The 26,657-nt window shown below is 54.3% G+C and overlaps 11 protein-coding genes across 11 annotated transcripts; 4 read left to right on the plus strand and 7 right to left on the minus strand.

Moving 5' to 3' along the window:
* Positions 1-56: 56 nt before the first annotated feature.
* On the plus strand, positions 57-1,901 carry GLOTRDRAFT_43940 (FAD/NAD P-binding domain-containing protein; the record flags this gene model as incomplete). The annotated part of the gene is made up of 9 exons (XM_007869011.1): positions 57-221; positions 287-393; positions 453-546; positions 605-849; positions 904-970; positions 1,027-1,092; positions 1,138-1,259; positions 1,315-1,444; positions 1,506-1,901. 9 exons carry the CDS (start codon positions 57-59, stop codon positions 1,899-1,901), a joined length of 1,392 nt encoding a protein of 463 aa, XP_007867202.1.
* A 685-nt stretch (positions 1,902-2,586) lies between these two features.
* GLOTRDRAFT_94621 (uncharacterized protein) lies at positions 2,587-3,381 on the plus strand (the record flags this gene model as incomplete). Its single annotated transcript, XM_007869419.1, has 1 exon — positions 2,587-3,381. The coding sequence occupies one exon, from the start codon at positions 2,587-2,589 to the stop codon at positions 3,379-3,381; it is 795 nt and encodes a 264-aa protein (XP_007867610.1).
* Positions 3,382-3,948: 567 nt separating this feature from the next.
* Positions 3,949-4,651, minus strand: GLOTRDRAFT_44298 (uncharacterized protein; the record flags this gene model as incomplete). Its single annotated transcript, XM_007869038.1, has 3 exons — positions 3,949-4,084; positions 4,138-4,255; positions 4,321-4,651. 3 exons carry the CDS (start codon positions 4,649-4,651, stop codon positions 3,949-3,951), a joined length of 585 nt encoding a protein of 194 aa, XP_007867229.1.
* Positions 4,652-5,239: 588 nt separating this feature from the next.
* GLOTRDRAFT_100566 (uncharacterized protein) lies at positions 5,240-6,051 on the minus strand (the record flags this gene model as incomplete). Its single annotated transcript, XM_007869420.1, has 1 exon — positions 5,240-6,051. A coding segment is annotated over one exon (345 nt), but the record flags the coding sequence as incomplete, so codon positions are not given.
* Positions 6,052-6,662: 611 nt separating this feature from the next.
* Positions 6,663-7,339, plus strand: GLOTRDRAFT_130687 (uncharacterized protein; the record flags this gene model as incomplete). Its single annotated transcript, XM_007869421.1, has 4 exons — positions 6,663-6,740; positions 6,796-7,046; positions 7,115-7,259; positions 7,319-7,339. The coding sequence occupies 4 exons, from the start codon at positions 6,663-6,665 to the stop codon at positions 7,337-7,339; spliced, it is 495 nt and encodes a 164-aa protein (XP_007867612.1).
* A 992-nt stretch (positions 7,340-8,331) lies between these two features.
* On the plus strand, positions 8,332-9,032 carry GLOTRDRAFT_130688 (uncharacterized protein; the record flags this gene model as incomplete). Its single annotated transcript, XM_007869422.1, has 3 exons — positions 8,332-8,565; positions 8,622-8,798; positions 8,856-9,032. 3 exons carry the CDS (start codon positions 8,332-8,334, stop codon positions 9,030-9,032), a joined length of 588 nt encoding a protein of 195 aa, XP_007867613.1.
* Positions 9,033-9,234: 202 nt separating this feature from the next.
* Positions 9,235-10,929, minus strand: GLOTRDRAFT_44058 (uncharacterized protein; the record flags this gene model as incomplete). The annotated part of the gene is made up of 8 exons (XM_007869018.1): positions 9,235-9,705; positions 9,766-9,781; positions 9,842-9,932; positions 9,995-10,139; positions 10,201-10,279; positions 10,343-10,506; positions 10,566-10,645; positions 10,707-10,929. 8 exons carry the CDS (start codon positions 10,927-10,929, stop codon positions 9,235-9,237), a joined length of 1,269 nt encoding a protein of 422 aa, XP_007867209.1.
* A 777-nt stretch (positions 10,930-11,706) lies between these two features.
* Positions 11,707-14,055, minus strand: GLOTRDRAFT_78295 (uncharacterized protein). The gene is made up of 6 exons (XM_007869423.1): positions 13,883-14,055; positions 13,330-13,835; positions 13,189-13,269; positions 12,517-13,132; positions 12,328-12,459; positions 11,707-12,274 (listed from the first exon to the last, which is right to left on the minus strand). The coding sequence occupies exons 1-6, from the start codon at positions 13,922-13,924 to the stop codon at positions 11,993-11,995; spliced, it is 1,659 nt and encodes a 552-aa protein (XP_007867614.1). The 5' UTR covers positions 13,925-14,055; the 3' UTR covers positions 11,707-11,992.
* Positions 14,056-14,365: 310 nt separating this feature from the next.
* GLOTRDRAFT_139630 (P-loop containing nucleoside triphosphate hydrolase protein) lies at positions 14,366-19,740 on the minus strand. Its single transcript, XM_007869424.1, has 22 exons — positions 19,314-19,740; positions 18,856-19,254; positions 18,745-18,801; positions 18,111-18,679; positions 17,902-18,056; positions 17,744-17,847; positions 17,639-17,693; positions 17,405-17,587; positions 17,279-17,355; positions 17,114-17,228; positions 16,783-17,058; positions 16,542-16,721; positions 16,373-16,507; positions 15,588-16,314; positions 15,486-15,537; positions 15,334-15,427; positions 15,174-15,284; positions 15,096-15,108; positions 14,897-15,038; positions 14,756-14,838; positions 14,649-14,699; positions 14,366-14,593 (listed from the first exon to the last, which is right to left on the minus strand). The coding sequence occupies exons 1-22, from the start codon at positions 19,637-19,639 to the stop codon at positions 14,505-14,507; spliced, it is 3,993 nt and encodes a 1,330-aa protein (XP_007867615.1). The 5' UTR covers positions 19,640-19,740; the 3' UTR covers positions 14,366-14,504.
* Positions 19,741-20,348: 608 nt separating this feature from the next.
* GLOTRDRAFT_130692 (uncharacterized protein) lies at positions 20,349-22,714 on the minus strand (the record flags this gene model as incomplete). The annotated part of the gene is made up of 8 exons (XM_007869425.1): positions 20,349-20,650; positions 20,713-21,202; positions 21,251-21,637; positions 21,701-22,005; positions 22,062-22,305; positions 22,359-22,457; positions 22,518-22,539; positions 22,593-22,714. 8 exons carry the CDS (start codon positions 22,712-22,714, stop codon positions 20,349-20,351), a joined length of 1,971 nt encoding a protein of 656 aa, XP_007867616.1.
* Positions 22,715-23,812: 1,098 nt separating this feature from the next.
* On the minus strand, positions 23,813-26,415 carry GLOTRDRAFT_78300 (uncharacterized protein). Its single transcript, XM_007869426.1, has 5 exons — positions 26,212-26,415; positions 26,042-26,143; positions 25,693-25,987; positions 25,482-25,640; positions 23,813-25,418 (listed from the first exon to the last, which is right to left on the minus strand). The coding sequence occupies exons 1-5, from the start codon at positions 26,344-26,346 to the stop codon at positions 24,031-24,033; spliced, it is 2,079 nt and encodes a 692-aa protein (XP_007867617.1). The 5' UTR covers positions 26,347-26,415; the 3' UTR covers positions 23,813-24,030.
* Between the last annotated feature and the right edge of the window lie 242 nt (positions 26,416-26,657).

The raw sequence follows: 26,657 nt of genomic DNA on the forward strand, positions 1-26,657 counted from the left end.
ATTCTCTTCCATTTTGGCCCGCTGCTTGCTGCGTTGATTGATCGTCCTCGAGATTTATGATATCTCTCAGCGGGCGCGGAAGGAAGGATAGGAAGACTCAGTGTCCGCTAACGTTTGTGATCGTTGGTGGGAGCATCGCGGGCCTGGCCTGCGCCTTTGCGTTGGGCAGAGCTGGGCACCGGGTTATCGTCCTCGAGAAAGGCGACGCAGAAAGCCATTCGGTGAGTCACGGAGTACCCGTCGCGGTTCCCATTGGTCCGCTCATGATTACGGCCCCGCTACACAGTCTTGTACGAGGGCCATCCGGTCCCCGCCTAACATGTCGAGGATCCTGCAGGGATGGGGGCTACACGAAAAGCTGCGACAGGTCATGGTCCGAGCGGACTGCACTGTGTTCAGGCTAGGTCCGTGCGGGCGCAACGTCACGAGGTTATCTTACACACCTGACGGAGTCTTCGAATAGGTCAAACGGGCGAGAAGATTGGTCTTTTCCGATTCCACGAGCAGATCATGCAGGCTTTGGGCGCTGAAGTGCTTTTCTTTCCCGTAAGTCTTTAGCGGCGGACGAGCAGGGTGCCATAGATCGGGCTGACGCGAGTCGCAGTACGGTCAGTTATGGCAGGAATTATACAAAGCTGCAGTCGACGTGGGGGCTTCGATCCGGTTTAACTCGACCGTGACTGGAGTCACTAGTAGCCGGGCTTCCAAACCATGCGTGGTCCTATCCGATGGGACTGAGGTCTCGGGAGACCTCGTTATCGGTGCGGATGGAAACAGCGGGATGTCTCGCCGCTGCGTTTTAGGCGGGACCGACGAGTCGGGGATTGTCGACAGACGATCTATATTCAGGTAAGGTGCGTTATGCTTTTGCTGCATAGTTGGACTTTTGAGGCTTTATTCCAGCCTCGAAGTGCCGATGAAGGAGCTAGAGGATCGAAAGGAGTTGAGAGCATTGACTGAAGCGTCCAATGTAAGAGCCCGTACCCGCCCCATGAGCAGACAGAGTTCATTGCAGACCCGAAATAGTGGGACATCTGGCTGGGAGATGGCGGGTGCATTCATGGCCATCCATCTGTGGGCACCTACTTGTATGTTTCATGATGATTCCCATTATGACTGATGACCTCCCGGCTGCAGAGCCATGGATATCAGATGAACTTTATGCTGCCTGACGCAAGTCAGGATGTGTCTGGTGAGGACTGGGAATGTCAATATCCTGTCCAAGGTATCGTGCGTCACTTGGAAGGGTATACGCCTTCGTAAGTCCTCCGCCGATACGACGGCGTCAAAAGGGATATTCACCTCCTTTGGCAGTCTGCGCGATCTAGTTTCTTGCGCGACTGGGGCTGTGTCAGTAAGATATATAAGGCGCGACAGATTATCCAGCTTCTCAGACGACAATGATACACTAATACTTGTGGGAGACGCTGCTCACAATCTACCGGTTCGTTCTGCCCTGCTCGGATCCGCTCCATGCCTAATTTGTTAATTGCCCGCGTTCACAGCCTAATTCCACCCAGAACGTGGCACTGGCGCTGGAAGACGCGACGACACTAGGGAATTTGCTCTGGCGTCTGCGATCGCAGACACAGCTGAGCATGTTTCTCGGAATATTCGACGAGCTGCGGTTACCGCGGTCGGCAGAGGTATTCAGGTCCGAGCACGAGAAGCATGAATTCCTATCTCTTCCATATGGCCCGCTACAGAAGATGCGGGACGAGGGATTGAGGATAGCTATGCAGAAAGAGTTGCTGGACTGGGATGAAGCAGACGAAGAGTATCTGAGGAGTAATTGGGAAGAGTATATCAGAATGTTCGACTACGATGCGAGTGAAGCGGTTGATGATTGGTGGTCGAAGTGGGGTTCTCTGATGGACGCGCACAGCAGCAATGGCGACTGAGTTATTGCTCGTAGTTGACATCTTCAATGCATATTTTGACGGTACCAGAGTTGGCCGTATGAATGCGTATCGCCGACTGTCACGCTAAGTAGTTGGGAGGAGTGTTGTGTTGGAGAGAAATGAACACTACCAGACAACTGGTTTGCGACGAGAGAAACCCATGTAACCAATACAACGCAGCCTCGAAGTGACTTCAAAGCTCTCACCCTGGATTGTTTGGTTGTTCTTTCAATACTACAGTATGCGACTGTCGTGGTGTTATTATTCTGTTCGTATCTGATGGGGGCTCTGTCAAATGCGAAAGTATATATTGAAAAGTTTCCTGGGAGTTCGAATTACCGGCAACTCTCTGCAATAGCAGTACTAGTCTCATAATCCATACGTCCAATTGATAAACGCGTTTCACGTATGAAGTACCCCAATACCTCAATATTTCATTCTCTTTTTAGGAGAAGGAGCCTGGAGCTCGCACCGCTACGATAATGTACAGGTTGTGGCAAGCGTTGTGGCACCGGCTTCCGTTGGGCTTCCGAGCTCTTCAAGGGGCGCCTTCCTTATGGAGCAAGCTGAAGATTACATTTTGAAAATTCGAAGCACCAAGTGGCGGTGCAGTGTACCGCCACCCTGCCACAAATCGCGATTGGGCCGATGACATCACCGGCTCTTAATCCTGCTGCAGACGGCCATGTCCAACGACCCCGCCGTTTCAGCGCACTCTGCGCACAACCCGTTCAGAGATCCGGAGACTCACTACGCGCCCCCTCCCGGAGAGCCCCCGGAACAGCCCGAAGCGCACTATGCGCCCCCGCCCGGTCCCCCGCCGGCACAGTCAGACGACGGCCAGTACCAACCGCACTACGCCCCGCCACCCGGCCCTCCTCCGCCAGACCCACTAGACCAACCCAACCCAGCCGAAGCGCCGCCGCCGTACTCGAAGACCCCCCCGGCGTTCCTCCCCGAAACCCCGGACACGCCGTTCATCACCATCACCCTGCCGCCCACGCCGCCGACCTACCGCCCGCTCGACCCGCCGCCGCCGTGCTTCTCCACCCCCTCGCCCCTCCGCGTCCACTCGCACTCGTTCGCGCCCTTCCGCGTCCCGTCCAACACCTCCCGGCTCGCGGACGGGTTCCAGCCGCTCTACCCGCCCGAGCTCCTGGGCAAACACGGGATATCGGAGGCGGACTGGGCGAGGTTCCTCGCTGACATCCGCATCACCGCGCAGCTTGCGGAGCAGGGCATGAGCGCGGTCGCGCCTTATAGGGGCACAGCGAGCGCCATTGTCATGAGGGCGGGGAACGTCGGGAGGCAGTATGATTCTGCGTTCGCGAAGACGCCGGTGGATGAGGTCAGGGGGCTGTTGCAGGTGTGGAACGAGAGTGCGTTCGAGAGGAGGAAGATGAGGGTTACTTTGGTGATCAGGGCTGACGAGACGAACAGAAGGAGGGAAGGGTATGATCTGCTTGTTGACGCGTTATAACGGACGGAGGGTACTTATAAAAGCAATGTGAAAGCACTGTGTATATGTAAGACTACAGCACGAAATTTGTCTTTGTAGCATACAGATTATTAGTATTCCGTAGCATACACGTGCAATGCATTCGGGAAAGCGCTGGCAAATCATCATCTTCAAGGGGGCGGCAGTTATCAATGTGTGTGCCCGAGGATGCTTCGGGAGACCAACTGTAGGAAGCTGGTACCAAATGGTGCCTCATATACTCTTCATCAGGTGGACTGTCTTGGTCCATCTCCCCGTCTTGCATTGCCTGCACAGTCCAAACGCACAAATGTCAGCTCGTCTCGTCAACTCCAATTACGATATCACAAACGCACCTGGACCGCACTATCAAGCCAAACCCTCAGGCCGCCACGCCGCCGCGCTTAGTCCTGTCCAATCATGCAACCACAGCGGTTTCCCATTACTCGTAGGTATATGCCTGTTTTGAGGCCCAGACCCTGGTCATCTGTCACTCAGAACGAGCCTTGACTCTGGTCCTGCATACGTCCGATCTAAGACGGGTACGCCTAGCGAAGCGAGCATACTCACCTAATCCCGCACAGCGACCAATACACCGAAGGTTATGCACACAAGCAACGCCAGCGCAAGTCCCACACCAAACAGACTTGACCGCGCGACGGGGAAGTGGCCCTGGGTCAACGCGTTCTGCACCACGAAGTACCGGCTCACGCCTGCCACGTCCTTAAGCACAAGTGTCATTCCAACTCCGGAGATGACGCGGACGTACCGATGACGAGGGTGAACAGCCCGAGCAGCATACCCGTAGCCCCCAGGGGGTGCGCGAATTGCTGCACTAGCGCGCTGTGCTGCTTTACGGAGAGGAACTGGACGAGTGCTGGGTGTATGCGTGAGCTCGTCCCGCGTGGGGTTCCGAAGTGAAGTTGAGATATTAAGGCTTACCGACGCCCATGGACGCGAGCGCGAGGCTCGTGCGCACGTACGCGAGCACCGTCCGCTCGTTCGCGAGGTGGTCCCGCGCGACGCTGCCCGAGTTCACCAGGACGAGATCCGGGTTGTACCTCCGCAGCTTCTCCCGGGCCAGTACTAATAACGGAGGCACTTTCGAGGGGGCGGTGACATCGTCAACGTTGGAAGGTGCGTCGGCGAAGGGGTTGGACAGCTCGGAGTCGGGCGTGATGATGCTGGAGGCGGCGGAGGGGGCTGTCAGGCCGTCCTCGTCCTCGAAGCTGATACGGCGCGGGGGTGGCTTGTGCGCTGCAGCTGCAGGCATGGTCGAGGGGAAGATGGGCTTGGAGAGTGTGTACTACAGCATGAGGAGGGGGTTGATATGATATAATTCGGACGGACGGTCGTCGTCACAGACGGTCGCCATAATGTGCGCCAATAACGCCATAGCAGGCCCAGGAGTACTAGTGAATTTGAGCTTCGTTCTTGACGTCCACAACATCGATATCTTCCACAAACATCTACGGGCGGCCTTTCGTGGTAAGTAGTGTCTGCCCCTATTTGAGAGCTCGTTTCTTTACGACCCCTCATACTGTCACGACTTGCTTCGAGTTCAGACGACCTAGGAACAAGCTCGGAATGCGCATGCAGCTAGTCGACGGCTCGTACTTCCAAAGCTCAGCTGTAGGGCAATGGCGACCATGGCGGCCTGTGCAATGGACGATATGCTATTCTGCCATCATCGCGTCCCTGGTCGTTCTATGGGCGAACACGAGATGATTTACACTTTCATGTTTGAGATGGGAGGCGTCTTTGGTGGCGCCGGGTGCTGGTGCGATGGATGATATGCTATCCTACCAGCGCCGTCATCGCTTTGCAAGACCAGCTCTCCTCGCCTTCCACTGAGGACTCAGGGTCTCGGGCAGCGACCCCTTCGATCGTTCTCTGCGTCCCGGGCAAAAGTTGGACCTCCGCAATAGTCGCAAGTACCAAGCGCATCGTACTATCTTTCTCTGCATCAGTCTGCGGCCAGTCGGGCAGACGTCGACCCCTCGCGATGTCACGAATACGTAGGTACGGCATCCAAGAAAGTGGGGTCAGCCTGACGTGCGTTACGACCTCAACGCGGTGCTCAGAGCCTCCTCCAGCCGCGCAGTTTTGTTCATGCGTCCATCGGACACCCGGCATGCACGCAGAGTCTCTGTTGCTCCACCGTGCAAGCGTTATATTGTGATGGACAGTTCACGCTCAGGTGCGGCAGTGAGCGATGATTGATGGACATGGACAGCTTGCCTTGGACTTCTCGAGGATCGTTGATTGGCGAGGTTAACTCTACTCTGCCTTTGATCGCCGACCGCGCATGACGAAGAGGGCTCCACTGGGATTGTTGCGCATTCCATCGGACAGCGATGAATGTCCCAAGATACTCGGGACCGACTGCTCGCTTTCTAAGGGAACGATCACACCTGGATCTGACGTCCTGCAACATGAAAGACGTTTTGTCGGTTTGCATTACAGCTGTTATGTCTTTGAGCACCTGGTATCACTTGGTACTGATTCTCGAGGATGTGGCTACCTATTTTTAGAACCGAGGTCGGACTGCGCGTTTGATGGCAAGCTACACCAAGCAAGGACAACCACAATCCGTCTCAGGGTAGAGCTCTCGACACTTGCCGGCGGTACCTCCACGGCCATCGCAGTCACGCCCGGACGTAAGCACGTTGGAGTGGAGTATCCGCTCGCTGTGATTCTTAGCAACTCTGCACTGGTGGGCTGATGGCGGTTACATTTGATGGCGCTTGAGGGAGAGGATCAATGCCATCCTCGGCCCGCGGACTTTTCCTTGAAGATAGTATGTATGCGTTTCAGAATCGAACGTTTGTGTATTCAGTCATTGTTGTTGTGGTCACCTCTGATTCGACTTTGTAGTCTACTTACTGATGCACCGAAGTTCTGAATCAATTGAATCAAACATCAGTCAAGCTTGGTGGTGTAAGTAGCCAAAGATGAATATAGCCAGACACCTGTCATACCCCGTTCCATGTTTTACCCTTGGGATCAAAAACCCGACATGATCACCTGTGTCGCGACAGCTGCGCGCTGTATTCAGTCTTCCATCAATCTTTGAGGGCGGCTGTTTATGCGCACAGGTCTCTCGCACTCGATGACGCAGAAACTACGCTCGGGCAATCTTTAAGAGTGATGGCTTGCCGCTGCCGGGTATAAGAAGGCGGCGCATTGCGAGGACTGTTCATCATCACCAGCACACTTCGCATCTCTCCCATCGAACATCAGCATACTCCTACACTTTTAGTCTTATTTCTACGAGTCCCGCCATGTTCAAGCTCTCCGCCTCCGCCGTCCTCGTCGCCCTTGCCGGCTACGCTCTCGCCCAGGAGTCCCACCAAATCGCCGTACGTCCGTGTCCAACCGTACCTCTGCGCACTCGCTCACTCACCGCATATGTAGATCACGAACAACTGCGGCTCCGGCAACCCCGTCTTCATCTACGAGGCGAACGGCACCCCGCAGGGCCCGACGACGATCAACGGCCAGGTGCTCGGCGGGATCGCCTGGATCGACGGGTTCGCGGGCGCGAACTGCCAGAACTCGGGCGTGAACTGCGGGGCCGTCGAGTTCACCCTGCGCAACGACGCGCCGAACCAGAACGCGGCGGACTTTACGCTCGAGCCGCAGCCCGAGAACGGGAACCACCAGTTGTGAGTGGCATCATCCCGGGTATTTTCTTGTTTGGAGAGGGGTGATTGAATGCGGTTACTTCTTGTAGCACGTACCCCATGTCGTTCAGCTACATTGGAGGCGGCGCTTGCGCTGGCATCAGCGACAACTGCCCGTCTGCGGGCGCGTGCCCCGACGCGTTCACCGACCCTACCAACGGCACTCCCAAGCAGTGCGTCGGCACCAACGCTGGAGTAAGCATTCCTTCCGTTCCTCACACTGAGATCGCCTTGCTAAGACGTCTCTCTCTTAGATTCAAATCACTTTCTGCTAAATACTTTCACAGTGATACTGTCTCGACGAAGTGTGTTGATGAGAGCATGAGTGTGCCACGCGGCTGGTCCTCTGTATTTATCTGATATTGTATATTGACGCATAACTCGGACTATGCTATGAGCTTGCTTTGCATTTATGCGTCTGGGGGAATCGCCACACTGAGTACGGCACGCGAGCACGCTACTCTCGAACTCACATTATCTGTCGGCTACGATAGAAAGGTACGCGGATCTGAGTGGGGGGGCACGAAGGTAATCTAATATCCCGCTTGTAAGTGAAGCATGCGTGCGTATCCCAACTCTGCCTTCATGGGTATCCTTCGTACTTGTGCTCACCGTGTTGGCTATTGATCTACTGACATTTCGAAATGTGAGGTGCCATAACTGGTGCATGCAATGCCATATGGGATGCAGTCGGAGTTTGCGTTGCCCTCAGGCAGTACACGTCTCCCATGGCCAGGCAGACCGTAATGGTACGTCTCTACGATTGCCATAATAGGGATAAACACAGCCACCTCGATAGAGGTGCCATCAGCGATCACGCCGCACATGACTGGCTGCTGTGCTGCGGGGACGTACATCGCCGCCTCGACGTGTGAGGAAACGCTTTGGTCAAGCTCATCGAGGACATCCGTACAGGGTCGTTGTAGTCCGGATCTCCCCGTCGAAAATGGAACACTGCCAGTACCAGTCCAATGCCAATCGGTCACCTGGTTTCAGCGGCTTTTGCTCGCCGGTGGGCGAAACGAAACGCAACTGCCTCAGTATTCAGTAATGCTTCTGGTGCGTGCAGTCGTGGCCAAGACTTGTCCGAACGGGAGCACAGAACCTCCATTTGTAAGAGCTCCTTGTGTACTTTCGTCCGAGACGCTCGGGTCAGGCACCTATAAAGGGCGAGGGCAGAGGCAGGTTTGTGGCATCCGCTCCCACTAGCAACGAAACCTTCGGATAATCTCATCGCCCTATTCCTACGCCTACGCCTACTTTAATCATGTTCGCACTCGCCGTCGCAGCCGCCCTCGCGCCCTTTGCCGCCGCCGTGCCTCTCGCGGGCCGCCAGACCCCCTCTTCCTGCGCGGGACTCGGAGACGCCGCCTTTGGCTCCCTGAGCAACTTCAGGCTCAACGCAGTGAACACCACCCTGCCGAACAGCGACCCCGCCGGGGCGCCCCTCGAGCCCGGTGACTACCTGAGCTCGCACGAGATCAGGCTGTCCGCTCTGGCAGTAAGTCCCTTTGTTCTTCGCCTGCTCTCTGTTTCCTGACGCTGCTCTTCGCGCAGACCGTGGCTTCCTACCCGTACCCGACCACCAACCCTACTTTGTCGCTGGTCAACGGAGGAGTCATCGCGAACGATGAGTATTCGACTGCCCTCGGCAGCCCCGCTGAGGGCGCCTTGGTTCAGTTCACCACGGACTCCCTCAGCCCGGTGACCCCCGCCGAGATTTACTGCGGCGTGGTAAGCCTTAGCCTGCTGCATATAACCTAAGCTTCAGCTGACGTGGGTCGTTTCCAGCCCGTCGATGGTGGCGCTTCCCTGCTTGCCATCAACGGTCGCACCGACGCCTTCTCCATCTGCTGGCGCACGGGCGGTAACGCCTTTGCCGAAGTCATCTACGACGCTGCAGACGGCCACACCGATTACGACTACAGCACTTGCTACCCTGTCGAGCTGCACATCGTCTCGGCTTGAGAAAATTGTCGTGGGACACACCGGGATCATGGACGTTGCCTAATCACATAGCTAGCCATTCATTTTAACATGGACTTCGTACAGTATAATGTTGCACAGCATAATGATCATCAGCAGTATCCTGCGCGTACTGTGATCATTGCCATCATTCGGCTTTTACATGAAGGTCCTCAGAGTCATAACCGTCCGGTGGTCCTTCAAATCACAAAAGTACTAGAACGCCTTCGCTCCCCTGCACCGTCACCACGCCCTTCTGCAGCGTCTCTACAACCTCCTCCCCGCTCGCAGTGCCGTTCGCATAGCTCTGCCCCGCCCACGTAACCGCAGTACTATCCTTCGAGTCCAGTCCGGGCGCCGTCATCCTCTTCACCCTCGCCTCGCACCCCTCCTTCACGTACCCGCCCAAATCCAGCGTCACCGCCGCCGCGCCCTTCTGCTCCTCCGTCGCGGTCGCGTTCCGGATCGCGAGGTTGAGCACCGCGATGCGCGCGAGCGCGGCGCCGTCCCAGATGGCGTAGACCGCGAGCTCGGGGTAGGACGGCGTCGGGATGAGCGAGAGCTGCGATTTGCCCGAGGGGCCGACTGCTTCCGTGATGAGCAGGTAGGCGACGAAGGAGGGGCTCGCGCGCGGGGCGCCGTATCTGTCTGACTCCACTGGATACCAGAGGTCGTACTGAGGAGGAGATAGTTGTGAGTTTAGCGCCGTGGTTTATAACGAAGATGAGTCGCCCACCCACGAGAAACCCGGACTGTTCGACGGGAACCCTGTTCAGCAAATACATCCACGGGAGAGAAGAGCTTGCGCTTACGAGTTGGCCTGCTGACTGCTCTGCAGCACCAGTGTAGCGCCCTGGTGGAGGTACATCCTCGAGATATTCAAGAAAGCTCCGTACAACACCGCTACAGTCGCAATGTAATCTTCAGAACTGCACCCCTGGCCGGAGTGCGGAGCCAGCACGTACTGTCAGCCAGCCACAGCGCCTGACCAAAGGTGTCCGTGACGTTCTGCTTCCCAGAGCAGGAGACCGAGCTGTACTCCCCCACGACGAATTCCTTGCCCACGGAGTGGGCCGCTGCAATTTGGGGCCTCCAGAGGTCCAAGTATGCCTTGGCGCGACGGTTTAGTGGATTGCCCGCTGTATTTAGTTGCGATTGCGACGTTACTTACGGTGATATTCCCATGGTTAATCAGGTTAGGCAGGGTAGCAATCGCGTTCCTGGCCGGATCGCACGTAGAGTATTGATATCTGACGGAAGTATCAGGTTGAGCGCGACCATCCCCGCATATGCGGTGTTATAAGAGCGCCCACGTATGCTGCGAGAAGATCTTGATGACTCCCGTGGTGTCTATCCCCTCTTCGATGGTGGACACGGTGGTCATCGGGGCTTTGGGCGTGGGGTCTTCCGCGAAGCTGCATGCCTGGAAGATGTCCTTCGGGAGCGAGAGGTTGCGTGAAAGCACGGACGTCCATCCCTATTTCCGAGGTACTCAGCACGAGTCGGCATGGCTTGTTTCTCGCGGGGACTACGTACGAGAAATTGGGCGGTATAGTCCGAGGAAGACCAGGTGCTCGGGCGCGAGCCCCCGGCGAAGTGGTCTGGCTCATTTCCCACTGTATTTCACAGATGATATTAGAACGAGTTTACCGGCCATAAGAAGTAGGCTTGTCTGACGTTCCAGGGCCCGGATCCTGTCCCACCCGACGTACTTGATGGCGGCCTGGATCTCGTCACGGGCGAACTGGATGGTGTTATTACCTAGATTGACGTCTACAACCACTTTGGAGGAGTTGGGGAATACGCCCAGAGACTCGTAGTAGGCGGGCCCGCTATGTGGAAGAGTTGACGTTCCCTCCCGACTGTCACCTATCGAGAAACGTACTAGGTAGTTTTCCATATCCCTCCGCTCTGCGTGCGGAAACGTAAGCCCGTAGCGAGTTCACGAGAAGGTGCTAGCTTACTGCGCTCTCATCAAGCTCCAAGGCAGACGCGTTGGGGCTGAACTGAGTGCTGTCGCTAGGAAATAGGTCCGGACGTCAGAGGCTACGAGGCTCAATCAGACGGTACAGTTGATTTACACTGAAATTCCTCCGGGGCGTATGTCAGGTCCGAGTCCCGTTCTCTCTACAAGTCTCTGCATGAGCTCTTGAGTCAACAAATTGGGATGCGTCGAGTTCCCTCCGAAAGAGGGGAGATACGAGAACTCTATCGACAGCGACGCGAGAGCACGGTCGAGTATCCGCGACGCATTATGAGGAGTCGACGAGATACGCGGCAGCTCTACCACTTGACTGGCGCCAACTAGCAGAACGGGTAGAGCACATAGCAGGGCCGCGAATGGTTGCTTCATGGTGGGTCGATGGTCGGGCATCGGGGGAATGCATGGTCAACTCGAAGGCGCGTATTTATACGTGAACGGTGTCCCTGGACCAAGGATATACGCTCCGTCATCACTGCAATATGAGACGGCGGGCCAGCTGCTGGTCACAAGCTGCTCGTCGTCGTCCATGCTGCGGCCCGGCGCTCCGAACTTGCCCTCCGTGGCAACATCGACGCGTCAGTCACGTGGTCGCGTTTCTCTTGCGCGAGACAGGGAGAGGAATATTACATAGGAGAGCATAGGCATTGTGGGGACTACTGGGAAGCAAGGACAACGACAAACAATATATTGCATAGTACAGCAAAATTAGAGTCCATATCATTCTTACCTACACATGCCAACGGTCTACATAAGAGTACAGCAGTATTATTCCAGCGCGTCCGTCAGACGCATACTCGTCGCCGTCATCAATCTCGTCTGGATCATAATTGTGATCAACACGTTCGTAACTTTTTTATCATCATGAACAAACACTAGAGTCGTCGAGAAAACGCATGGACAGCATAGAAACAAGCAATTAACCATATACGACAAAGCAAAAAACCTTGACAGAAGAAGAGAGGCATGGCGAGCAGGAGGATCATGCACCGAAGACGTCCTGGCCGAGCCGGATGGGCTCGATCTTCACAGGAGACGGTAGGACAGGCCCTGTAGCCCTCGAGCTTTTCTTGGTCGGCGACGCCCTGGGAGTCTTGGCTTCCCTCGGCGCCCGACCCGGCTTGCACATCCCGGACGGAGGCGGGCCCATCATCCTGGAAAGGCTCCATGGGATCTCATATCCAGCCCTGCCGGCCAAGGACATGTACCGCGCGATCTCGAGGTGCAGTGTGGGGTAGTAGACGGTGGATGCCTTACGGCCAATCTATCACAGTATTAACTCGGGACCAGCAAATATAGATGCCATCCGCTCCTTACCAGAATGATGCGCTCCAGACCCGAGAGGAACAGGTCGGTGTGGAACCTGTGAGCGGAGAGCTCATCATCCTTCGGCAGCTGCAGATCTTCTGCGGCTTTGGCAATCACATTGATCAACTTGAAATGGGTCGTCTAGATGGACCACGGCTGGTCAGTATCAGCGCGAGCCGGCGCGAACCATATTCATACCATATAGCCCATCGCTTCAAATTCTACCCCTCCAGTCATCCCACCCGGGGCCCGGGGCTTCTCTACCTTGCTCTCGTCGGTGTCTTCCAAGTTCCAGATGGTGTTGTTCTGATGACAGAATACCCAGAAGTAATCTCGGCAGATATCTGAAAGTTCTTGAAGGTACGACTTGTAGATCCTAGGCTTGTGAAGGGACTCGATGAAGGCGTGAGGTGATACGGGATTGGAAGGGGATTCGGTAGGGGGTGGCGCAGGTGTGAGGAGGATGGCGCGGATAAGGGAGAAGAACGTTTTGTGAGGTGCAGGAAGAGTAACAACGGCGCTCGAGGAGGGCGCAGACTCATCCCACGCCTCAGTACGACGGTTGATGCTGGCGGGCCCGATGGCGGGCAGAGAGGTCGAAGGGTACAGGTCGAACAAGGTCAGGAGCAGCTCCACGATCAGGTTTCGGGTACCAACTTCCCCGGGCTTCTTGTCAGAGTACAGAAGAGCGACGAGTTGCACGAATGGAGACGGGCTCGAGCTCCGAAGAGCAAAACACCCGATCGAGGATGTGGACAGCGCCTTGAAGCACCTCAGTAGCTCGTGCAAAATCTGATCGTCATGCTGTTCCTCCCTATCATCGATGTGGTTCAATCGAGCTGTTAGCGGGCAATACGCTGTATAACTAACCTCCATTCAACTTCCAGTAGTTCTCTGAGACGTGTCATCAAGGCAGAGTATCCGCCCGCTCGCAGGAAGTCTTGCGACCAACTACAAATGACATGGGCCGTGAAAAAAGGGGCTTTGGACTGTAGGAGATCAGACTCTTACGACGCGGCCTCGTTGCGTAGACAGATACGCAGTCTCTTCACAAAGTCCACCTCCAACTTGGTGCTCGACGTACTAGCAAGGGTCTTGCAGATCGCCGCCGCCGAAGGAGCAGTCGCCCCCTTATCCTTGTTCGGCTTCACAGCCGTGGGGATGGCTGGACCATGTGCCCGAGAAAGGGTGGAGAATATGTCGACAGAGCCGACGCGCGCATGGGCGCTTGGCGAGCGGGGGATATGAGCCGAACCCGACCGCGAGGCCGTCTTGACGGCGCGCCCCGCCCTGTCAGGTCCGCTCGGGAAGCTTGGACCCAGCGAGGGCGGCGGGGAGCGAGAGGAAGACGAGTCAATCGAGTCGATACTGCGCGTCCGCCGGAGTGAAGGAGGGATCGCCGGGCCGTTCGGGCCCCTGAAGGCTAGCGTCTGCGACGACTTGAGCATAGAAGCTTTGACAGACAAGTCCATTTTCTCCAGCTTGGGGCGTAGAGTCGGTGGGATCTGGAGATCATCCTGCCAAACCGATTAGAACGCGTGGTTTCACTCAGTCGCCGACGTACTAAGAGTTTGTCGAACTCTTGGTTCGTTCCGATGGTCTCCATAGGCAATCCATGCGACACCTTTCTATGTTTCGTTGCGTGTTTCTTTGGACTCGCAGGGGGGGCTTTCGCACTGGCATCTACGACAGCAGCTGGCGCGTTCTCCTTACCGCTCTCGTTGACGTTCGTCGGAGCCGCGACGATGGTGAAGTCAGAGTAAGAAACGCGCTTTCCGAGGATGCCTCTGAGCATGCTGGTCATCGCAGCAGACGGGGATGAAGTTGGTGGTTGGAAAGAAGACGACGCTCGGAGTTCGGAGTGCTCCACGGTTGCAGACTGAACCTCCGACGCGGTTCGAAATTCACGACGCGGAGATCACGTGTCTGAGTATTTGCTCCCGCTTGGCAAGCGCATGTCTTGCGGTAACGCCCGATCAGATGCTTCCGTTGAGATCTGAGATCCACATATCTGAGACCAGCGAGGCCATGGAGAGTACTTTTATTAGTCAAGAATACCATTGCTCAAGAAGACAAAGTTACATGCATACGCGTAATTACATGTCCACGTCCATCCGAGTATGTGCTGTAATGTACATCCGTGAATAAATGCAGCAAAATACGAGCCTCGACTCCTCTGGTCGAAGCTAGAACAACGCTACGCGAAGCCTCACCGCGAGCCAAGCCAGCAGTCGATAGATAGTAACAACAACAAGGAGCAGTCCTGTAAATTTCGCTACGATGCTTGAGGTTAAAACTTGATTGCGAGACGTAAAGGAGACTTAGGTCACCTGTATTCCTGTCCTTGAAGCCAAAGGTCTCTATCATCTGCTCTCCGCTCACTAGGTTCGACCATATTAGACATCACGTAGCACAGAGGTGACTGCTGAATACGCACCAGCTAGACATTCTCCGGACGCTATCTCGGCGTCAGTGCAGTTAAACTGCAACCCGGTGAACTCGTTGATGAAGGCCACCCTCCTGTACAATCACGGATTATATAGCATCCTGCCCGTATTAAACATCGGCTGTGACTCACACTTGGTATGTCAAAGCGCCAGCCCATGCAATGACTTGCAGCCATTTCGGGAGGGTCGCAGACAAGATTCCGCATGTCTGTGACATGATAGTCAAGGCAGAAGATACTATGGACACCGAAAGACCTCCGTTGATCACCCAACCTAAGCAGCGAAAGTGAGTATGATCAAGAGACTAGGAGCGGTGTCAGTGCCACATACTCGCAAAGATAATCTGTATATATCCAATGTCGTGGATCAGCCTTGTATCATTAACAGGACCAGCGGAATAATGCGTACACCGATGCTCTCGCCAAAACTCAATAAACCGAAAACGCCCACCGTGTACTCGAAATATATGCGGGCGTTCAACTGTAGGTTCATACCACCTAACATGATGATCGAATATATCTACCAGGACGATCAGTTTGCGATTTTTCATGCATGACGTAGCGCTCACCATCGATGCCACTAGCTGTATGGGTATCTCTTGAATAGTGTATGATAGAATGAAGGTTGCCGCGCTGTAACGAGACGTAGGGTTCTTATACTCTCTGCAGACGGGAAGCCTGGTAAGGTCAAGAAAGATGCGGTGCTCTGCAAGTGATTTACCTATAGAATGCGTCCCTCTCGGCTGGATAAATGGCGATGGACGCTAACATGCCTATACGAGTACTGTCAGTTCCGCATAGCACGATGTAGTACGCGACATACCGACGAAAGGCATTGCACTATTCTCGATCAGCAAGCCTATGCGGTCCTGAGCGCCAGAGGGGCCTTTGGACAGACGCAAGAAGAACAGCCAGAATAAGAGAACGAGGAAAGGCGGGTTCGCCAATCGAGCCACAAAGACATCCTGCTGCCTACGCAGATTCTTCCAACTCCTACTCAACACTATTGGCAAAGCGAAGAACCTGGACGATCTCTGCTTGTGATTACGGACCTCCGCTGGCGGACGAGGCGTCGTAGTCTCGACTTTGTGGTCTTCCAGCCGCTTCATCTCGGTTCCGGAGCGCCAGAAGTCGATAAGCTTCTCCACCCGGGCCGTTGTTTCCTTTCTGGCGAGCTCATCCCGTCGATCGACAGAAATGATATCCAAGGCAAAGTCGGCGGGATTATAATAGAGAGGCGCCACCTCGCCGGCTGATTCAAGAGTCGGTAGAAGATGGTCTTTCGGTCCAGCATACACAGTTCGGCCACCAGACAGAAGCAGCACATCATCGAACGACTTCGCCCAAATTTCCGACCGAGGCTGGTGTATCGTGACAATGACAGTTCTACCCGAAGCAGCAATCTGTCGCAAAGTGTCCATGATGCTCAAAGCGATGAAAGCATCCAAGCCACTCGTGGGCTCGTCGCAGATCAGGACCGAGGGATCGGATATGAGCTGTATTGCCAAGGACAGTCTTCTCTTCTCTCCACCGCTGATCCCTTTGACGTTCTGGACAGTCGCGATATATAACCACGGATCATATGCACCATCAGGGATGATTGCTTACCTCTCCGCCAACGATGTTATCTGCGACGGGACGGAGTCCCATCATACGGAGGACTTCCTCGGCACGTCGCAATTTGTCCTTTCGGGGCATTCCTCGCAAGTGCAGATCTGCCGCATAATGCAACGTCTCACGTATCTAGAAGATCCATCAGCACTCGGTCAGCCTACACCGGGGCAGCACTCGCCGTAAGGGCCGGAAGCAAGTAGTTATCACTTTGCTGTACAAACGCCACAAGCCCTTTCGTCGCCTCGGACATCGGCTCGCCGTTGAAGAGCACATCTCCAGTCACCTTAAACCTAGAGGAAAGGCCGGTGGCCAGCTGGCCTGAGATTACCTCAAGGAGAGAACTCTGCGTACAGGAACAAGTCAGATCCATAGGTAGCCACCTCATGTATCAAAACCGTCCGCACCTTCCCAGCACCCGACGGGCCCATGATCACTGACACTTGTCTCGGTTTGAATACAGCGCTTATATCTGACAGGATGGTCTTCCGACTCTGCCGTCCTAATAAATCGCGCTGGCTGACTTCTAATGACAAGTTGCGTAATTCCACCTGCACGGGGTCCCGCTCAGGTGGATTGATGCCCTCCGCCACCTTCTCGGCGCGTGCAGACCCGGTGTCTTTCCCAATCTGCTTTGCTGCGTGGCGGACTCCACCTGGGTGGTAGAACTGAAGGAGGCATGCCTACAGAGAAAGATGGGATTCTCCTCTTTACGGGCACTGCATGGTAGATACTCACTGCAATGACAAGGACTACAACAATGAAGCCGACCAAACCGACAGGATACACCCACAGTGGAGTGTTCAGATTAAACCGGAGGCCACGAAGGACATTATCCCCGTTGCACTGGTTTCTGCCGACAAACAAGTCAGAAGCAGTAGAAGAAAACGAAAGAACGCAAACCTTGCGGCTCCCTCGACCCCCGCACATTCAAAGTCTCTCCCCTTAAACTGAGAGATGGCGACCCAATGGTAACCATACTGGCAGCCAAGTTCCAGCGCATTCCTGGCACATAACGAGAGAACTTACAAAGTACGGGGAAAGCCAACGAGTCCAGCCGATGTATCCGGGTAAGTGGACTATTATGTATCCTGCGCTCAGCACAAACATAATCGAGAGACCGTTGGCGAGTAAAGAAGCCTCGGCAAACGGCCTAGCCATCGATCCTGCAAAAAGACCGTATGCGAAAGACGCCAGTTGTTGAAGTATATTCTGGGGGTACAATATGAGAAATGGATAATGTCGCGGATGCAACAGACTGACGTTTCCTATGAAGATGAACAGGTTCCTCGCAAGGTTATCCTTGCGGAATCCACACCTACGCAATCACGGTGAGCGTACACTCCGTCGAAAGGCTACAAAGCTCACATGAAGTAGAGAATTATGCCATACAACGATGGAGTGATGATATTGATAGGAAGAAATGCTAAGAAGTTGCTGACAACATATGGTACCACCGAGTAGAGATGATCCTTCACATCAAGATAAGTGACAGTAGGGCACAAGAGTCGTTGCGAGTGGCGTACCTCGCGTTCACGGTCGAAGACGATAAGATTACTGCATATTATAAAGATGTACAGAACGATTGAGAGATAGAAGAACGCTACTTGGCCTTGATAGTAGACCGTCTTCAGCGTCTGTATTCCGGCAGGCGTTTCCGGAGGTTTATAGAACGTTAGACCTGACCAATTTACTTCTAGGTCTTTTTTCGGGAGAGCATGTACTAAGGACATACCGGTTGCGAGTCCAATCAGGATTACCTGGAGGAGGAAGCCGAACAGTTGGCCATAATCCCGATATACATTCAGGTAAGCACGTCTCGTAAGAACTAATGTCTGCAGAACGAGTGAAGGTCGCTTATTCTTGGACTTCACACCGTCCGCATGGTCAGATGAAACGACAGACTGGTCATCGCGATCATGGACGGAGTCCAACGCGGTGCGAGTCTCCGCCGTCTTCTCCGCATAGTCCTGCCAACGCTTCACTAGGTGATTCACTTGCTCTGTCGTCCTGACCTCACTCTCTTCGTCCCTGGTGTCGATGGCGCTGATATCTATGAGGAAGTCCAGGGGATTGATCCGAGGAGGTGCGTCGAAGCCCAGTTGAGCAAACCAATTCAAGGCCTCGGCTCTGGGACCCGAATATACAACCGACCCTCGAGCGAGGAGGCAGATACGGTCGAAGAGTGGATATGCATCTGACCGAGGCTGGTGGATACTAATAATTACCGTGCGTCCGCGTCGTGCCAGAGAGGAGAGAAGCGAGAGCAAATGAAAGGCAGCGGTCGTATCCAGCCCAGTAGTACTGTGGCGAACACAGTTAGAAGCCTGTGGGGCTCCGAAGTCAACGAGGACATGCTTGTCACGTACGGTTCATCGAGCACAAGGACGCTGGGAAGTGTGACGAGAACACAGCCTATTGATAACCTGCGTATGCATTAAACTTCCTGGTTTCACAGAGAGAATGAGAAGCATGTGCACCTCCGCCGCTCTCCGCCCGATATGCCCTTCCGCAGAGCGCCTCCGACGACTGTGTCTGCTGCGTCTTTGAGACCTAACTCTGCAATCGTCTTCTCGACTATTTCTTCTCTTGCAGACGAACTGATTGATGCAGGAAGTCGCAGGTAGGCAGCAAACCTCAAAGTTTCACGCACGGTCAAGCATGGAAGCAAGAAATCGTCTTGTCGAACGAAGCCTATCACCCCTCCCAGCTTTCTGGGTACCAAGGATGTCCCCTGGGCAGCCGTCGGACACTCAACATAATTGCTACTAGATGATACTGGCCTAAAGGTGACTGAACCAGACAAGGTCTTCAAGCGACCTGATCGCTGGCCGATCGCGTTCAGCAGTGTCGTCTTGCCGCTGCCACTGCTCCCGATGCTGCAGCACATAGTTTAATCGCTTCCCATGCACTACACGTGTGAAAGATGCCAACATACATTGCCAGTACTTCTCCGGGATGGCTCTCGAGGCTGACGTTCCTCAACAACAAAGTTCTATTGCCGGCATAAGATCGGTACTTCTTGCCGAGAACGCGACTGGCTAACTTCGGAGGCAATGAAACAGGTATAGGCAGTGGAAGTGGCACACCAGCCACAGGAGCCTCCAAGGAGAGATTCTCGACATGCAGCGTGTAAGGCTGGGGTTCAGGAAGTGCTCCAAATATGCCTCCATCATCTCCGGTGTTTGATCGACCTTGGATACGGCTTCCTTCAACGTCCTGCCGGGCTGTGACCTCCGGCGTTGTTGCAGAGGCTTCAGCCATGGCGGCCAGAGGACGAAGTACGAAACGCTACAGCTGGTTGCTCCGGACGCTACACAGACATCTCGACATCACGCTCGGGCACAGAAATCTCGAAGGGATCTACGCGTCGGTGGCTGAAGCGGTAAGCGAGCTCCCTATTTCACGTGGCTCGCAAGAACGTTCTACCCGCTTTCTAAGTATCGACCATCCTGTTACCTATCTAGGCGTTTATGCACATCTAAGTAGGTAGGTATATTCTGGTAGTCCGAATACCGAGCCCGTCGCCGAGGGGGATTGGCCCCGACTAAGCTGATACACCATCACAGATGTTCAAGGGTCCTCCGGCGTACCAGAGACCGGAGGACCCTGGGTTGTTATTCCACGACATGTACTCCGCTGTATATCCTGGAGCCAAGTATCGTGTTTCGATGACTGATGATGCAACCGGGCCTTTTGACTAGCTTTCCTTTGTTCCCGCTATAGAAAATTGGTGTGGTATATTGATACATAGCAACCCTCCATCAGAGCATTTACTGGTAACACGGCTGCGAGATGACAAGAAAAAACTATGGAAACACTGGGTTTTTGCAACGGCACGGAACTCCCGATGCAAGGGGCTCTAGAGACTACAGTAGTGATAGGGTTGTGCGATTGAATGTCGAAAAAATTAAGTTAGATGTGGAAAAGAGAAGATCAGCGATATTCTGAATTTCCGGGTCTCCTGAGAGCGTTACGCAAGGAGTAAATTCAGCCCAAGTTCCCTCATGATATCGCGCCAGTCTACGGTGGACACGCCACGGGTGATGTCGCGTTGCTTCCATAGGGACTCCAACAGGGATCGTATTCTTGAAGCACTGCCGATGCCATTTGCTTCCTGATCGATAAACCATGCCCAGAAAACATCGCGGCATTGGCCATCGGATGCACAAGCCGCAAGAAACAAGGGGAATATGAGAGACCTATCGTCCGTCCGGGGTATACGTTGGAGAAGTTGGATGATATAATTTACAGAGTTGGATATGTCGGAAATACCTGAAATAAAAGCAGTCAGCACCAGGGTGGGAAAGTGGAAAACGGCAACTTGCCTGGATTACAGTCATTAAGCGTGATGTGAAGGTACAGGATAGCGCTCTCGCGGTACAGCTCAGCGACTAGACCGCCAGCATCTTGGGAATACACGGAAGGATGTGTTTGACCATCCGCAGGAAATGATGCCAGAGCTAAGGGTGAAGGAACTCGAGAACTGCCGGCGCGTGCCTGCCCTTGCTCCAGAGCCGAGGGAACACGAGGTCCTTGAAGCCATTGGCGCTCGATATCATCGCCCCGACGCACGAGCTCACGCACGCTGAGCGACCCGCGGCGGAGTTCCTGTGCTTTCCAGTGCGCCAAAGCCGAAATCTCCGCTATTGCAAGCAGCACCGCATCAGCACAGCCCGTAAACCGTTCCATGCCCAAGCTCGGGCTCGGCCGAGAAGCTGCACTGGTACCGGCCCAATAGGTAGTCCCGGCGCCCAATAGTCGACGATACAAGGACAGATACCTCGGCGGCTGCAATAGGCTCACACTGGACACGATATCCAGCCACTGGCAGATTCTTCAGCTGCAACTCGTGCAAGACTATGTGACACTCACTATTGTCGCTTTCGCAGCAAACTGGCCGAGATAGTCCATGTTCATTAAACACGCCACAGGATCCTCCGCCACGAAGATGTCACTCTGGCCGAACCAGTCGCAAGCAATCTCTAGCATGGGCGCCCAGTCGGTCGGAGGCTTGGAAAAGATTGAGAAGGATGCGAGATGTAAAGCGGCTGTTGCGTCTTTCGCGCCATAGTGACCACGAGTGAACTTCGATGTATTCAATTGATAGCACGTATGGTTGTAGAACCGCATCGCCAGAGTCGTCTGTAGGTCCGGGTTCTCTTGCTCCAGCCCTTGCGCGACACGGGAGTTGGTGTAATGCAGGCTAGCCAGGGAGCATACAGCATTAGTGACGGCGCCATGGGGCTCTTCAAGAATAGACTGGACAAACACCAGATGAATTAGAATGAGCTTGGAATAGATGAGCGACATATGGTCACTTACTTTATAAAGCGCATCCGTGAGGCGATTATCAGAGGGGAAGAACTGTAGCTTCTGAACATGCTGGAAGTAATAAAGTACGTATTCGCCTTCCACTGCATTAGCAGGTGGGACGGCATATGAGGTAAGGGCTCCGGCGGGAATTTGTGCGGCCTGTGGATATGATTGATATCGGCTGATGTCTATCCTTGATGTACCTGGCGTATGCTCCGACCTCCCATGATATAGTCCCGACGACGAGGACGGTCCGGCATGGCTGGCGGTCGGATCTTCGTATATGCCCAACGACGATATATCGGAGTCACCGCCTAAGTCACCACATGTCAAGACCGTCGAAAGATATCATGGACCGATGATCACATACTCGACGAAAAACTGTATCCTGGTGAGTGGAGGCCTTGCCCTTCTTCGTACGTGTAGTAGTCGTGAGATGCCACCAGACCGGCCGAGTGGGGAGTCAGGTCGTAGGTGTTCGGCTCCAGGTGGTGACTGAAGCTCGAAGGAGTAGTTGGCGTGCTCGCTACCGATCTGGGTATACCACGGATCATCCCTTGTCTTGCGAGTTGTGCCTTGATCTCCTCCTTGTAAGCTTTCACGGCTTGTTTATCCTGAGCGAAGGGATTATTCTAAGATGCAGCGAGAGAGAAGCAAAGCCCCGTACCTTGAGCCACTCAGGCCGTCTAGGTCCCCAACCTAAACATTTTATTTTGAGACGGAGACATGTTGCGCAAGAATCTCCTTCCCGCTGCTCGTCACATTTCTGGGGAACGGGTGAGCTGTTTGTACGAAGTAAGACGATAGCATTATTTTCCAGACGTACTTTCCGTCTTACGCGACATGTCCTACGTATTTTGGTCAGGGCATTATAAAACAAAGGATTATACCTTGGGCTTACCAGCAACCCCCCGTGCTACCTGTGGACTGGGAGCGAACTATATCCGGGCGACCTGACCTTGCGGATGGGGATCTTTGAGGACTGGGAGCTACGGTTTCCGGATCTTCGAAGCCCTGAGACATGAGCGAAGTATGTGTAATAGGTGAAGCAGTTAAAGATGGGTTCTCGGACGACGGCGAAGTGCTGCCGCTAGCAGAGGAGCTGGTACCTCTGTAACTCATGGGTCGTGTCCTACGTGTAGACAGAAACTACAGCAATTATAGCAGACGGGGCACCGTGTAAGATAGTCTAACAATGACGTTCCTTTTGAGATCAAGTGCAGAGTCGGTGTGTCCGAATACGGTAGGTTTGACGGGCAGGATCAGGCGCCGCCTGTCTCCGGACGAGATACACGGTCTTAAAGTAAGTAACAGAGCAGGTCACAATAGGCAAGTCGAACGGGTATGATGCTATCCAACATTTCGTCACCAAGGGAATGCGGGGCGTCTAAATACACCTGTAGGACGCACAGCAAATGGCACGCCTGCACTAACGTCAGTCAGTGGGCGTCTAACCACCGGAGGAGCATCTTCCGGAGGAGATACTCCCGGGAGGTTAGACGTCTACTGGCACCTCTTATCATTCTCCTTACTCTCCGGTCTTGATCTTACAGCGACAACTGCAGGACGGCTGCGAAAAGGGTCCGGCCAGGGGCTCTCTTTCATGACCAGAGAAGCACTTCTTGAGTTGTCGCTGTCAGAGATCGCCCGGCTTCTGGAGATTAATCATGGGGGCGGGTGCGTCGTGCAATCGGGTGAAGCGGCCATCAGTAAGGTTTAGAACGCTACGGGCGCCTAATGAACCCACCTTGACTTTACATAATCAGGCCGATGGGAATGGCGAATTATTTAGAATGTCGAATGGTGTGCAAGCACAAGGTTAATTAGGCAGGTAGACCGTGAGTTGAGGACACACAGAACGTCGAGACTGGGCCGCAGTGTACGTCCTGCGACGTGTGCTTGCAGGGCAGTGTGGCCGGCTGTTCCAGATGCTGTGGCACAATCCCAGCAATTGGACTAGAGCAGGTTTTGGGCGCCTACGGTGAAACACGGGCAGCCTGAGTCGTCTATCAGTTGCAATTGACTCAGGACCGTAATTGGCCGTATGTACTGACGTGTGCACCGCTCATCTGCGTGCCATCAGATCCAGAGTCGACTGCTGATGAGAGCAATGCCAAGTGGCGGTGATATTGGACTAAGCTGAGGTATACGTAGATGCATGTGAGCACTTCGGCATTCAGTAGAAATACAGGAGCAACACGAGACTTCCGAGCCGCGAGATCCAAGCAATCAGACAATCCAACGTCCTGCGCAGCGCACAGCACCAGCCATCCTTGTGCGATGCATACGAAAGTGACTTGGGAAGGCAAAGAAAGGGGAGCCGAAAGAGACATAGTCAATCAAACCAACAACAGCAAGCCCTGGTTATTTTCGTGCATAACCTCTCTCCAGTTGATCGGGTATTGCTGCTGCCATTTCGAGCCGCTCCGGCCACCGTCGTACCTGTTCATCGCATCCCGTCTGTCCCAGACAATCTGCATGACGGACTTGACCGTGCTGCAGTTCCCTATCTCAGACACCCTCTCCTGCTCCCTCAGCCGATCCAGAAGATACTCTCGGTGCGCACGGTCGTCGGTGAGACAGCCGCAGATGCAGATACTGAAGACGACGCTCCGGACGATGGAACGCAGCAGATTGCCATCAGGTGGTATCGCCTTGAGGCATTGGACAGTTTCGTCGACTGCGTTTGATATCTCCGGACAGTTGGGATAATCACCCGACAATATGGAGTGAAGGTAAAGACGTGCCGACGCCCGGAAAATATTGCAGGTCAGTCGATGCCGGTCGTCCACCGCACTCGCCGTGCCGACGAACGCAGCGCCTTGAGGCTTGAGCCGCTTCTCGATGTCTCGGCCTTGCTCTATAAGCTCGATGACGCTGAGGCGATTCTGCTTTTGTTGAGACTCTTTCCACCAGGCAAGGTAGCTGGTCTCCGCTAATGCTAGGAATGTCTGGTTGTCGCAGCCCATAGGTTTGACCATTGACAAATCCGGATCATCTTCACCCGAATCGCCCCACCGTGCGTAGAGCTCACGGTACACACCGATCAGATGTGGACATCGGATCTCGGTGATAGAGGCAAGGACATCGAACCACATAGTGGTCTTGAGGATAAAGCGTGTACCTGGCGAACAGTTCTTCAAGACGCGCTCTGGTCCACCGAAGCGTTGATCCTCCAAAATCTGTTTTGCCCAGTTCCGCGCGACGTCCAGGAAGTTCTGCCACGAGCCTCTCCCACCTTTGAACAGGAAGGACGAGATGACGATGAGACCTGCCATGATATCGCCTTCGGTCGGTGTGCGGTTTGGCCGTAACAAAGCCATCTTCACATTCTCATAGAACGCACCGTTCGACTCCAGGCCCCGCTGCTTATGAAGAGAGGAAAGGAAACATGCAGCGTTGTACGCCGAGGTGCTCCCTGACACCATCTCCATAATATTATGGAAGACGGTCTCATCGGCGAGTAGGTATTGCTGGCGAACTACGGTGTTGAAGTAGTAGTGTACCAGGTCATTATTCGGGAACGCGAGCGGTGCCATGGCCATAGAAGGAATCGTGTGTGCTGGTGGACTCGGTGAAATGTAATCATCAGGGTTCTCATGAATATCTTCTGTGCCGTAGGGATGGTGGTGGTATAACGGGCCGAACGAGCTGTATGTGGCGTAACTTCGTGCTGGCGGTGGGAGACTGCGATACGGCGCAACAGAAAAGGCGGGTTCATTATGCCCTACAGATAGAACAGGGCGTTGAGTATGTACATACAATTACACTCAATAGTATTCATTCTTACAAGATCCGGGAGAGGATGAAACAAGAGATAAGCTATTAGACGACATGGACGGTGGCATTGTCAGAGGATTCAAGATATCGGGATCGCCTGCTGTCAGGCGCCGAGGCGGACACGGAGGTGAATCGGGAGCAAGCTGTTGATGATGAATGTGTTGATGTACTTCTGCCAGTGTCAGTCGTGTGGCGCAAGTACTAGTCAAAACTAAACTCACTGCTGTGAGGGTAGGAAGAGTCCCCCGGCATGGATAGTTCGTAGTGGGGCTCAGGGTCCCGGACATGTGATGTCAGTAGATGGGACCGGTAGCCGTCATGAGAGTCGGGGGAGGACATGGATTCGGATTGGGGGCTCGACACGGACGAAGAATGGCGATGTTCATCAACGAGGCGAAGCATGGTAGGTTCTTCGTCGGGGGAGCGCGTCCCTGGGTTGGAATGACCTTTGATCATGCCATTTGAGGCGAGGAAAGACTTTATCTTCTCCCGGAAGTCGGCGACGTTCTTGGTATTCTGCACAGCGGGAGGTGAGAGTGGCACTCGACGACGTAGTCTGAGAGGTCGTACCTTGAGATAGTCGGGCCTCTTGGCCCCGAAGCCCAAACATTGTAGTCTGAGACGGACGCAAGTTTCACAATTGCCGTACTGATCCTGACGCTCGTCGCATTTCTGAAGGGGGAGACGCAGCGATAAATAGGAGAAGGGGCAGGCGGAGTTTCGTAAGCGCGTCAACGGACCTTTCTGCGTATTCTGCACGTATAGCAGCCCGACTTAGCGCGCACCGTCCCTTTAGCCTTGGGCGCTCCGGGTTTCTTGGAGGATCTAGCCGGCGACGAGATGCTCGATCTTCTCTGCCTGGCTATATCCGACATGGCAAGAGGCGAAGGGTATAAAGGAAAAAGGAAGAGAGAAAGAGATGCAATGCAGAGACCTAGCGTTGGACGGCCTTGGAGGACAGGTACTGAGGAAGGGGACGGGCTCGGGGCGTATATGTACGCGGCGAGATGAACGAGGAATGCGTGGGATAGTAATCTTAGGTGCAAAGGTTCCGGGGTCCTGCTGGCCGAAACAGGACAAAGTCAGATTGCAATTCAGTCCATTCGGGGGCGTCTAAACAGCGAGCTGCGAACCGAGTAGCCCAGAAAGGATTAGCTCGAGTCGGTTTTATGGGCGCTCAGATGGC

Source organism: Gloeophyllum trabeum, assembly GCF_000344685.1.
Source record: "Gloeophyllum trabeum ATCC 11539 unplaced genomic scaffold GLOTRscaffold_00009, whole genome shotgun sequence".
NCBI classification, from domain to species: domain Eukaryota; kingdom Fungi; phylum Basidiomycota; class Agaricomycetes; order Gloeophyllales; family Gloeophyllaceae; genus Gloeophyllum; species Gloeophyllum trabeum.